Source organism: Caloenas nicobarica, chromosome 1 (genome assembly GCF_036013445.1).
Source record: "Caloenas nicobarica isolate bCalNic1 chromosome 1, bCalNic1.hap1, whole genome shotgun sequence".
Taxonomy (NCBI): domain Eukaryota; kingdom Metazoa; phylum Chordata; class Aves; order Columbiformes; family Columbidae; genus Caloenas; species Caloenas nicobarica.
In genome coordinates, this window is record NC_088245.1 from 185,723,320 (window position 1) to 185,736,412 (window position 13,093).

Below are 13,093 nucleotides of genomic sequence, written 5' to 3' on the forward strand. Positions count from 1 at the left end.
AGGCACAGGAAGCTCATCTCCATCATCAACCCACCCACAGAGAGAAGGGGCTTCTCCAGGTGACTCCTCCAGCTGATAGGGAGCAGGGACAGCAAACCCAGAGCTGCAGAGCTGCAGGCACCTCTCGAGCAGTTCAAGAGAACGTGTTTGGGAAACTTCTCCTCAAAAAGCAGAAAACTCCGTACCGGCACAGTATCCAAGGTTTCAGAGATGACTGCATTAGCTTACTTTATTCATTCTTGTAACATACTTCCAACTTTGATAGGGAGTTCTGCTAATACCTTGTCAAAGACAAAAAACCCCTAAGTCAGTCTGTGAAGACTAAGCAGTTTCATAATCTTCAAAATAAGTTCTTGAATTTTTTTATAGTATTTGATAGCAGCTTTTTATTGGTTACAAAACCTAAGCCCATATACAAAATTAGGAACACATTTAGATGCCTCTTTGAAAGAACGTTTTAGTCTATTTTAACTGATAGTTTAAAAAAATAATAAAAACAATGCAATTTTAAACACTGTTCTGAAAACGTAAAAGTGCAGCAATATACTTTGTTTCCTTTATTAACTATGAAATGGTGCAATCCCAATCAAAAGCTGATAAGGTCACAACATGAAGAACTGAGCAAATGCGTTGTCCTGCCTTACCCAGTTCTCCCATGTTCACTTTTAACGTAATGCATTGAGTGCAAGAAAAGGATCAAATCTTCACAGTAGTGGAAAACTCTTGTTTCAGTATCAATTTGTATGGAATCTCCAGGATAACAGTGAGTGCAGGCTGACCAGGGTTTCCGTCAGTCTATATGGCATACAGGGAGACTAAATTGAATTAGAAATATTTGTTCACAATAACATCTGCTGGAACTCTAATTTCACAAAAACTTTGTGACCTTACCTAACTTTGACGCTTTATTGTTTAGTTTTTTTAGCGAACACCACACAGTTTCAAGATTTTAGACTATAGTGTGTGAATAGGATGCAGTTACCATATGAAGCTTCAACTCAACTTTTGGGAAAAGAAAAAAGGCACAATGAACTTCAACTCAATTTTATGTGCACAAGAGTTGAAAAATCTGAGCCACCTTAAAGAGAAATTGATTCTAAAATTTATAAAACCTATAAATAATCAGAGGCCAAACCACTATATTAAAACAGATTATCTAGCAAGTAAAAATCTTGCAGTTTAAACATACGCTTGTATCCAGTTGCGATACAAGACAACTCACTCTTTAAAGTGGCTCCACCTTGGCAGATATATATTTAATGAATGCACACCTGCTATGCGTTGTTCATCAGTGGAAAAACAGCTGATCCACAAAGCTCTGATGGCATCTGTCCTTATCTTCATCACAGTAAATACAACCCACATCCAATAACTAAATTAGTTTAGATTTTTCTATCCCTTCACATCAATGCATTGGGAAATTACACCCAGTAAACAACAGCAACAAAACCAGTTTGTGTGATAGCTTACAGAATTCCGAAAGTATCGATCTTCACCCCAGCAAGACCAAAATCCCTTTGAAAATTACTGGGTCAGACGATTTTCCAAAAGCAACGACCTCACATATTTTATGTAAAGTTATTTAATGTGCGCTGCACATCAGGTTTATGCTGAATAACGGCAGCTTCCATACAGCCTCACACATCAACCAGTTTGTATCTTTTAAAATCATGTGAATAAGATTTGAGACTAATTTCTGACTTACTCTTCCAATACTCCAAGAATGAAGCTTTTATGACGCTTCTAAGTAGTTGCTGGTTTGTTGCCAACCACATCATCATAAGCACTGGTTACTAAGTAAAAAATAGTTTAAGACTAAATTACAGTAAACATGAAAGCTCCACAGTTTAAACCCAATATAAATCAACCATATCCAATTATCAATTTAAAACAAAATATATTGACTACTGAAAGTTGAAAGCAAGATTCTTTTTAACTAATACATTTTTTGGACAGAATTTTTTTTCTACGGTCTGGGACTCTTGCTTTCAGCTTAAACAGAAGTTCAAGTCCATTACAGGTTGTAGCTCAGGTAAAATACCATGCACAGCATTTGATTACTTCAAAACAGCAGGAACACACAGGCTGAAGTGAGTGGTCAAATCGGGCTCGCTGTTCTCAAAAATTAGGTATAATGGCAAAAGCTTTACCAGTCCAAATCTATAGTTCATTCTCCAACCCTGGTTTCTGAGGCAGTTAATGAACACACATCAATTACTGATAGCTGAAGTAGGTTTTTTTTGTTTGTTTTAAACTTAAGTGTTTAATCAATTGCCAAGTGTTGGGTTTTTTTAAAGTTACTTTTATTTCAGTTTCACCAATGAAATTCATTTGGCTTGTATTTTTGAATCTATTCTTCCACATAAAGTATATGAAAATATGTTTGTGGAGGACGATGATGGAGGCTCAGAGCAAACTGGGCCCCTGTAAAGTCTTCCAAAATGTACGCATCATACCAAAGTGTCTTGATCCACAGCGCACCATTTTCCAAAGAAGCTACTTTTCCGTGGAAAGCCAATGTGCCACCACTATGGAATATTCTTAACAAAACTGCAGATTGCGGTTGTCAGCATGTGGCACCAGGAAAAAGGCAAAAAAAGGTAGTTGGGACTGTTAAAAAGAATTCTGAAACAGTTTAAGAGATCATGCATATGCATTTACAGTCCATGTGATAGTGACGTTTGGCAACTGCAAAGTGACCGATACATGGCTTGCTTTAGAAGCATCAAAACGAAGAGGCATGTGTGTCTTGGAGCCTTTTGTTTCTTCACTTGGTAGCCATCTGGTGGTGCTTCATACTGGTGTGGGACAGAGAAGCTGCACTTTTCTGAACTTAAAAATTAAATTCTTTCGTTTGAAGGTTGGCTGTTGGGTCAAAGTTGTAAGTACCTCCTTGAGTGGCTTCAGGAATGAGACTGGGATCTTCATCGATCTATAAAATACAACAACAAAAATACATGAGAGGCCAGTTCCCTGCGCAGTCCAGTACACGTAGAAGAGATTCACAAATGCTCATCTTTTCTTCTTTTTTAAAATGTTATTGCAATAAAACTGGATCAATTTTCGCAATTCAATTCCTCAAACACATTTAAAAGGAACAACACATCAACTCTGCTCTAATACCACCAGGGAAACAGAAAACCGAAATGGTTAGAGACTGGGTTGCTGCTTGGTCAAGGCAGTTGCTATTTTAGCTAGATGATTTAATTTTTCAGTGCCAATTTTTAGTACTTCTGGAGGTGGCTAATCACTAGTTGTGAATTCCAAAATTAGTTTTGTACTTTCTCCCATTTTTTCAACATGAAAATAATTTTTATCAGCAGCTGATAGAAATAATTATATAAAGCTTAAAAGAGTACTCAGTATCTCCTATCAGAACCTGAAGGATTTAGAATTACTCATATCAGAGCAGTTTTATATAGCTCTCATGAGTGCAAACTGAATTTTTTTTAAACCAGAAGTACTTCTTTACTCTACAGATATAGAATGAAAGGTGTCAGTATCCATCTTCACCCAGCTTCCCCAGAGCTGTTAGAATTTAGGTATTTACTGCCTCTAGGAACAGCGAGTAATGCGGTCAGTAGCATCAACATGCACAAATTCAAACCCTCCTCATCCTTCTCCAAACCATCAGCTGCGCCTATTCTCTGAACATGCCACCTCTGCAAACCAGGCTGCTGGATCCAAGTGCCTCGTTTCAAACCCTGTGTCATTCTGAAGCAGGTAAGAGCCCTTGTGTCTGGGGTCTGAACAGCTTTCTGAGACCCAGCCTTGGAGCAGTGCGGACGCCAGAACTGACTCACCTAAAATCTTTGTTTCTCTTTACTGTGGGTGACAATACCTAAATCGGAGGGAGAGATTAAGGCCTTTGGTGACAGCAAGAATCCTCGCGAGGAAGAGTAGGGGCACGTCATACCCAAATGAAGATCGAATCTGGTTTCAGAATGCTTTGCAAAATGTTTGTCAGTTGATAAATTAGCCTTCTGCAGGGGTACTACACAGCAACATTACCTACATTCCCACGCCTTTAACACAGTAACCTAAAGCCAGGAAGCCATTAGTGCTGGTCCTAAAGTACAGGCCTGTGCACTTGATAGGGCTCAGCACAGGAGTGGATAGGATTAACGATGAAGGGATATCTAGTTGCCAGCAACACCTCATGAGAATACAGAAAATCCTGAACTGACAGAAGGCAGGAATACTTCTGAGCAGTCAATCTCAACACTGCTGAACAGGCTAATGTAAACAGTCACTTGTCTCCCTAGGACAATTTGGATTTTTTTGCTGGGTGTTTGTTTTTGCACCAGTTCTCAAATGACATGGGCTATTTTCCTACTTATATTTACTACCTGAAGATTCGTCTAGGTTTATAACTCTTATCTCCCCATCATAGAATTTCTACAACGTCAAGTTTCAGAACCCCCCCAAAACACATGGCAACTGAATCATAGAATCATTTTGGGTTGGAAGGGACTTTCAAAGGTCATCTAGTCCAACGCCCTGCAATGAGCAGGGACATCTTCAACTAGATCAGGTTGCTCAGAGCCCCATCCAGCCTGGCCTGGGATGTCTCCAGGGATGGGGCATCCACCACCTCTCTGGGTAACCTGTGCCAGTGTTGTAAAAAATTTCTTCCTCATGTCTAGCCTGAATCTCCCCTCCTTTAGTTTAAAGTCGTGATCCCTGCCCTGCTAAAAAGTCTGTCCCCATCTTTCTTACAGGCCCCTTTTAAGTACTGAAAGGCTGCAATAAGGTCTCCCTGGAGCCTTCTCCAGGCTGAACAACCCCAACTCTCTCAGCCTGTCCTCACAGCAGAGCTGTTCCAGCCCTCTGACCATTTTCATGTCCCTCCTCTGGCCTGTCTCCAACAGGTCCATGTCCTTCCTGTACTGAGGGCCCCAGAGCTGGACACAGGACTCCAGGCGGGGTCTCACCAGAGCGGAGCAGGGGGGCAGAATCACCTCCCTCGGCCTGCTGCCCACGCTGCTTTTGATGCATCCCATGACTGGCGTTCTGGGCTGCAAGTGCACATTGCCAGCTCATGTCCAATCTTTCATCCCCCAGTACCCCCACGTCCTTCTCACAGGGCTGGTCTCAATCCCTTCATCCCCCAGCCTGTATTGATACTGGGGTTGCCCCTACCCGGGTGCAGGACCTTGCACTCGGACAGTATAAATATTGTTGTATATGCTAACCTGCTATTCTGAAGTTTTGCTCCTGAGTAAAAGGGGTAAATTCAGCATATCGGGCAAAGAATAAATTGCATTAGTTTATGTAAAAAGTAAATGCACAGAAAGGAGTACTAACCTCAAAAGGGTTATTTCCCCCCTGCACCAACTAGACTGTGCTCTTCAGTTGGCTATGGAAGCCTCAGAGCCATTATGGAGACTATTCGACACTGCTCACAGAATCATTACAAGCACAGGGAACTTTACATATCTTAACTTCTGGTGACTTTAACTTCACAGTCACATGATGAACGTGTGAATGGAAAGTCTTAAAAGTCAGAGCTGGAATCTGCTGAGTTCGATTTAAGAGAAGAACTGAAAACATAGTTTTGCTCGGCTGCAGAACTACAGATACCCTGGGTGGCCTAGAAAACATAATTATCATTTGTCTTCAGATTTCTTGTTGAAGTGCCTCTGAGCCACTCTCACAAGCGGCCAGTAGCAGAAAGAGCTAGAGCCCAGAGAGTCAAAATACCTAATCAGGGTGCAAGAAAATGTCAGACGGTCTAGATCAATCAGTTACAGTTTTGATGACTCTTTTCAATGCAGAATCCAGACAGAACAATTACAGAGCTGAAGCAGAGCAATCTATCTGAAAGTGAGGATCCACCCTCCCCCGCCCCCCAATGTATGAGAAAATAAAAAGGAGAGCCAGAGAACTGTTTAGATACTAATCACAAGTAATTACATGTCAATTTACGTGTCAGTGTGACAGAATTAGGCCAGTGTCAATCCATTTATTAGGTAAAACCAGAGTAGTTATCTTCATGTTGCTAAATAAAATTCTGGGCATTGAGAAACTCTTCAAAGGCTTTCAATTAAGGGAAGCTGTACTGAGAAAGGAGCAGGAAAACCAACTTTCCAGGTAACATATGTTCATGACGATTGGAACTGAGGAACAATGACGAAGTACTTTCTAAGCTAAAAACACAGCGCATATACTCTGCAATATTTAGCATACTTACATCATCACCAGAGAAATACTGATCTATGATTTCAAATGCTAGCTTATAAATGTCTTCGTTCTCATGCTGTTGCAAGGCTTCGATTTTCTCTAACCCTGAATAAAACAAAATGGAGAAGAGTTTTGTAAGTTTAAACTGGACCTACTGACTACTTTGGAAAAACTAGGAAAAATAATGAAACATCACTTCTGAAACGTACTAGAAAAGATGCAGCTCAGTTTGCAAATATTCTGTAAATAGTAGCCATCTGTGTCTCTAAGAGGAAAGCGGAGTAGTTTGTGAACCTTTGCATGACATGGAATATCCCATTTTATGAAGAAGGGATAATGGAATTGTCTCCCTTTTTAGATAAAACTCTCGGTATTTCATTTTTTAAAGACTTTTTCTGTCTACTACATAGCTTTTGTTTCAGCCACTGTGCTTTATGTATATCACCAAAAGGAAGTGGCTACATCTGTGTGTTGCATATGAGTTTAAAACAACAAAGTGACAAAGCCTCACACCAAAAGCAGCTTAAAACACTAGTCCCATTTTCAGATTGGATACGGAATAATACAAGGGAAAAACTTCCAGTGTAGTATGTTCTTCAACATCCTTTTACTGCTATCTTACTATAATGCAGTAATTAGCGTGTGTTAAAACTTGGATTGCAATATCCAAAAGACTCCTCATCCCGCTTTGGCCTGTAATGAAATTGTGATCCTAACAACTGCTTCCAAGGCAATGAATTAAAGCAAGAATTGCGTGTTTTACCATAGAACAAAGTACACTCAGTAATCAAATGAAAAGAAATACAATTCTCATTTCAAGCTAAAAAATCCCTAAGCTACAGAAAGCTCATTCAATGATGGGCTCCAACATGAGCATCTCTAAACCAAACTAAACAGAAAAAAAAAGTCATTTGTCTCATTACAGAAGTCTCAGTTGCTTATTAAAATAGCCCATGGTAAAAAAAAATGCTGTAGTAAATATCAAAAGCAGCAAAGGGAAGACAGAATAATATCCCCCAAATTAATTTTTGTAAAAGCCAAATAAGCACTTACCTCCACACTCTTCTATAATTTCAGCTATTGTGCTAGCCTCATCTCCAGCCATTATCAGGATGTTTTTCAGACCATCCAGTACCACCTGTACCACTTGAGAATCCTTTACTGAGAGGAGATTGCAGAATGGTGGGATTACATTTTGCTGTACAAGGTATTCAACCTAAATAATGAAAAAGGTGCTTTCAATGCTCTGCTTCTTACAAATGGCTGCATCTGCAACATTTTAGTGGCAGCTGAAATCCCAATACACATACCTGATCTTTTCTCCCACTTATTGTCAAATTGCTAATTGCCCAAGCAGCTTCTTTTTGTGTTCCAAAGTCCCCCTGAAAAATAAAATTAATAGCTCATTAAAATCAGCATGGAAACATCTGTCAAGCTTATTATTAAAAACCACAGACTCCTCGTGTCAGATTTATAAAAAGAGGATGACAACTTGCATAGCTGATAGTTTGACTGACCTTAGCCAGCTGGTGTATGATCATAGGGATTAGCCCAGCATCTATTACAGCCTGAACTTGTTGCTGGTTTCCTGCTGTGATATTGGAAAGGAACCAAACTGCTTCCTACAATTGGAAAAAAAAAATCAAAAAAGCAAAACACTCTTAAAAGATAGTCAAAAGATAAAAACCAAAAACTCAACCAAACCCAACAACCTCAAAACCTAAAATCGCACCATGACCAACCACTAAACAGACCCTCCAGGTTTCCTCCCCAATAGCACTTTTAGCACACATACTTTTATTGCACTGTGAAAGCCAAGCGCACAGGGGATCAATGTAATATCAATAGGACTAATTAACAGGGCCAGATTATTACTTGCACAACGAGTGTCTCCATACACTGGGAGCAATACAGACTTAAACCTTACATCTGCTTTGCACTGCTGGAGTCACAGCCATATTTTAAACTTGAGATCAGTTTTGCAAAGAAAACAGGGAAACTGCTAAAACCTCATAAAAAGGACTTACCCAGCAATATTTGACTTAGCCACTCAGCAGTATCTTTCTGTGCTGATATAAGGCAAAACAGCTCCGGCTTCCATTTTTTTCCTGAAACATGAAGTGGAGCTCCCAAAGCTCACTCAAGGATCAGACAGGACTCTGAGTCCTGAGACTTTACTCAGCTCTTTTCTCCTTCAAGGGGTTCACTGGCACAGCTAACATCTATCTGATGACAGCTATAAATTCCTGGTTACAAAGCGGGATACTTGGCAAGGCAATACAGAACATCTTAAAAAGGCTCTGATCTTAAGTAAAAAACAACCAGATATGGCAAGCAGCCAATTTTGAAGTTCTTCAGGAAAAAACCATAATCAGTCCCATTTTTTTAGGGATGTATATTTGGCTTTTACTTGTATTTGCCCCTCACAACACGCACCTCAAACAAAACTCAAAGCATCTATAGACTCCCCTTATAAAAAAATAATTCCAGTCTTGGCATTCAAAAGGAGCTCTTACCTTGTTTATCTTCTCTTTTGGATGCGTCAGGAGATTTGGGAAATAAGACAAAACATCACAATTGAGAACAACTTGTGTCTGTTCATCAGTACCAGTTACTATGTTGCCTACTGCTCTCAGTGCTGCTGTCTGAATATCCAAAGTGGGAAGGAAAAAAAATTGCATGTTAAAGACATTGCTGTTACTTACGCTAAAACAAAGATCATTTTAAGATGTTTCTTTATAAAAACACTTTGAAAAATACACTTTAGCACTTTATCCTCTGAGCTACTTCCTAAAAATGGGCACTGTTTCATCAAAACAGAAACACGCAGTACAGGATTTTACTGAACAGACACACTGCAGCTTGACTCAAAAAGCATAAAGATTAAAAATTAAAATAATGGTAAAACAATAGAAGAGTTAATTAATCATGTATCTGATCTGAGCTACAATTACACTATCTGTTCCTAGGCTTTGACTATGTCTGCCAAGGTTTCTTACTTCTCCATTCAGCTCTCCACTACAGAATTAAAAAATCCATGACTACTTTTCTTATTTATTCTCAGCTGACTTTCAGAAATGGACTCTGTATCTCTATGTATTGGTTAGTAAATGCTTTAACAAGGGACAGAATACTGGAAAATCTCCTTTTCATCAAGTGAACTGGTCTGACAAATTTCAAGACAGCCCAGTCTCATACAAAGTACAGACTAAACAAGCACGACAAATGCATAGATCAGTAAAAACGCTCCCAATTGCGATGGTTGGTTTAGAAAAACCAAGCACACGTTAACTAGCTTTTAGTTTCCCTTTGTCTTTGAAATTAATCAAACGAGTGCAGTTACCCTACCTCTTGTAGCCAATTAGAAATTTACTTTACTAAAAGGACTCAACATCTGCAAATATTTTAACATTCAAATGGTCCCAAAATATTGATTTCCACGAGCTATTCAGACGGAATATGCACAACCATGTATGCAGCAACAGGAAAGAGTGCATACAACTTGAATTCTGGAAAATGTAAAATCTGTTGCAATGAAATATTTTTGGACTACAAAAGGAAGGCACCCCCGATAATCACAGAATGGAAGTTAGTGTCTAACCTTCACTTAAAACTACATTAGAACTGCTTTGCTCGAGTTTTCTTTCATTCTAATAATGTTTTTTTCAGCAGTGTAAGTAACACTTTTTGTTCAGTTTTACCTGCAACAAATGTAGCTACAAACACTCATCTCAGTACTCCACTAATAAAACACTCTAAGGCACATTTTTAGAAAACAGCTTACAAAGAACCATTCAATAGCAACTCAACCAGACTTACTTGAACTTTAACCTCCTGATGACTCAGAAGGGGAACTAGAAAAGGTACAACTCCTGAATCAATCACCATTTGTATCTGTTCATTTCCACCGTCTGTTAAGTAGGACAAAGCCCAAACAGTGTCCACGAGAATCTACAAATTGGAAAGAATGTGGTTTATACACTGAGCAGTAAAATACATATAATGGAGCCTTAAATTAGTGATAAACATTCCACACGTCTGGGGTAAAAAAAGGGCATGCAATTTAGTTACAGGGAAAACTCAAACATTATGATGAGACCTTATTAGTAACATGATAGATTATTACACACAACTATGAACACTGGGGCCATTTATTCCAGAATAATAATTTATATATGCCCTCTCTCATTTTTTAAAAAATAAATAGCACATTTTGGTGCATAGAGTGACAGTATACATCATCTCACAAAGGTAAACTGTTGGGTTTGATTTGCATCTCAAAGATAGACAACGAGCTCAGCTAAGTAGTCGTGCTAGTAAGTTCTGAAGAAAATACCAACCCAGCCTCCTAGCACTGCTACAATTTGTCAGCTGTGCTGTCTTTTGGTTACAGAACACCTGAGCCCCCTCATTCTCTAATCCATGTATCTACACCTTAGCGTTTCTGATCCATAATGCAGTTCTGAAGTGAAACTGCAAACTATTCTGGATGTCTGCCTTTTTTTGCCTTCAAATTAAGAATGAAATCCACAGCAAAGGAACAGAATTATTATACCAAACCAACTAAAGGACTAGCAACTATTGTAAGGTGGCAACTGTTCAAGCGAAGAGAAAATTCAGAGAAATTACTATAATGCATCTTAGTGTCTTAAAGAAAGACAAAGTCACTGATGACTTCATAAGGATGATTTGAGAGCCCTCAAAACCAGAAAGGTACAAAAGTTACAGTCACTGAAAGGTAGTATCTGAAGCAGAAACAAAGCAGGCAGAAAGAGGGATATCCCATCACTTAGAGGTGGCATTAGGAACTGCAGGAAGAGACATCTGGATCCCACTGAGGACATCATCTGTTGAATTATCTATATCTACTCTACTTCTAACAAAGATACCCATTTAAAAGTTCCAGCTATTAAGACAGCTAAATACTATAGCACTGAACTGTGTGAATGACTGAAGTCCTGATCCACAGGCTGCTTCCACCCAGCACAGATGCAAGGCTCCCCTGGCCCAGCCTGCTGCTGCCCTCACCTGCCAATGCCACAGGACAGCAGAAGGTGCTGCAGTGGAGCTGGTATCGCAGCAGCAGTGAGAGATGGTGCCTCACCAGCTTGCTGCCCCACAGCCCTGCTGTTGACGAGAGCAGCAGCTGCCAGAAGCGCTCACAGGACTGCTGGCTGACCTACCTCCATCACTGACTCATCTCCAAACACAGGCTTGCTGCTCCAGTACGGAGGGGCTGGGATGAGACTGGTACCTCCAAACTACACCTGACCCTCAGGATGAAAAAGACGGGCACCCTAACTGAGATCAGTCAAAACCTAGCATCACATAGTCTTGTATCTACTTCACGAAGCTCTCACACAATCACTGCTTGCAAGAGATGGCAAATTTGTCAGGAAATAAAAAAAGCCTATAGACTAGAAGTATATTTGGGTTTGCTATGAATTTCCGTTCGAGTTTGTCCAAATTACGAATTGGAGAATCACCATGTGCTGTCTCCCACTCATATTACACTGGGAAAATCCTGGCAAAATCCCAAATTAAACTGTTTGCAAATATTTTGTGGAGCCAAGCCCACTTCGCCATTAAAAAAGCAGCAGCAACACCACTACAACAGTGTGGAAGTAACAAAAGACAGTTCCACCAATCTTCTGCTCTATCCGCAGACTCACCACAAGGGTTCAATCCCTGCTTCCCTAAATTGGAGGATCACTACAAGGAGCAAGAGTAAAGACATCACAAAGTCCTGACGGGAGGAGAGCAGCTCAGTATCCCTCAGTTACATGGATCTTTGCTCCTGAAGTCCCAATATAAGGCTTCAGGAGGTAAATCCACTCCTCTAGGGCTTCACCCAGAAAATATATGTAAGCCCATGGATCAGGAATGTGAGAAGTACTGAAAGTTTAGTATTAAAAACATGAAGAAAAGTTGTCAAAGGTGCCACAAAACAATAGTTTATTCCTGTTTATTTAAGTGCATTTTTGTATGTGATTTCCTTAGTTAAACAGGTTGCAAAGTCAGGCACCCAACAGGTTACGAAACTCAGATTTACCCACATGATCACAATTTTGATTGGACTGATATGTAGAATTATATTTTTTTCTACATATGCATTAGATATCATCTATGCAAAATTATAAAGTGGGGCAGAATTAAAGTGAAGCTGATGGTGAAGTTGGCACTTTACATATCTAGTGCTCAATTCCGCAAGACAGAACTTTTTTAAAATATGGTTTTTAAATGCGATTAAAAAAACTTCTAGAAAAGATATTTCAGGAATGGTGTTTGCACTTTTTCATGCTCTGAATGACTACAATTATATTAGTCTTCATATTTAATTGTGCATTTACTACTTAATTATACATAAATTGACACACAAAACCAAGTTTGCCACTTAAACACAAGCTTGAAGTATTTTCTCTTTAGAGAAAACAAAGAATCTAAATATCTAAAACTTGAGAAATTACTTACGTTTATATCTGTATGGTAAATGAGAACACACAATGCTGGCAAAATCTGAAAAGAAGTTAATCGGTCACTACAGTAGAATAAAATTGGCTGTACAATCATGAATCCACGTACAGCAGCCACAAAACTTAGCTTGAGACTGCTTTAGCACATTGCATTCACATACTTCCCAGCAGCTGGCCATTCCCTCAAAGTATACATAAAAATATATCTATTATATTAATAAAAATACAAGCCAGTACTATATTTCAAACACACACAGAGAGCAGATTATATTTTGAGGGAAAACAAGCAAACAACTGAGATAAGACATCCCCCCTGCTATTTTGAAAGCTTTGTTACCACACAATATAATAAAAATCATTAGCTTAATATCAATATATGAAACTCTCCTGGATTAAAGCAAAATTTTTTTTTGTATTCACATATGGAGAAAATACAA

The 13,093-nt window shown here is 39.2% G+C and overlaps 1 protein-coding gene across 1 annotated transcript in view; it reads right to left on the reverse strand.

Annotated features, from left to right (window-relative positions):
• Window positions 1–892: 892 nt before the first annotated feature.
• The window catches only part of KPNA3 (karyopherin subunit alpha 3), a 52,397-nt gene continuing 40,196 nt past the window's right edge, over window positions 893–13,093 (reverse strand). The window contains exons 10-17 of the mRNA XM_065630521.1: window positions 12,655–12,699; window positions 10,003–10,134; window positions 8,700–8,828; window positions 7,701–7,805; window positions 7,494–7,565; window positions 7,237–7,399; window positions 6,194–6,288; window positions 893–2,932 (exon numbers count right to left, since the gene is read on the reverse strand). Of these exons, the coding sequence (XP_065486593.1) occupies window positions 2,834–2,932; window positions 6,194–6,288; window positions 7,237–7,399; window positions 7,494–7,565; window positions 7,701–7,805; window positions 8,700–8,828; window positions 10,003–10,134; window positions 12,655–12,699 (840 nt within the window). The 3' untranslated portion in view covers window positions 893–2,833. The remainder of the gene's footprint in view (window positions 2,933–6,193; window positions 6,289–7,236; window positions 7,400–7,493; window positions 7,566–7,700; window positions 7,806–8,699; window positions 8,829–10,002; window positions 10,135–12,654; window positions 12,700–13,093) is intronic.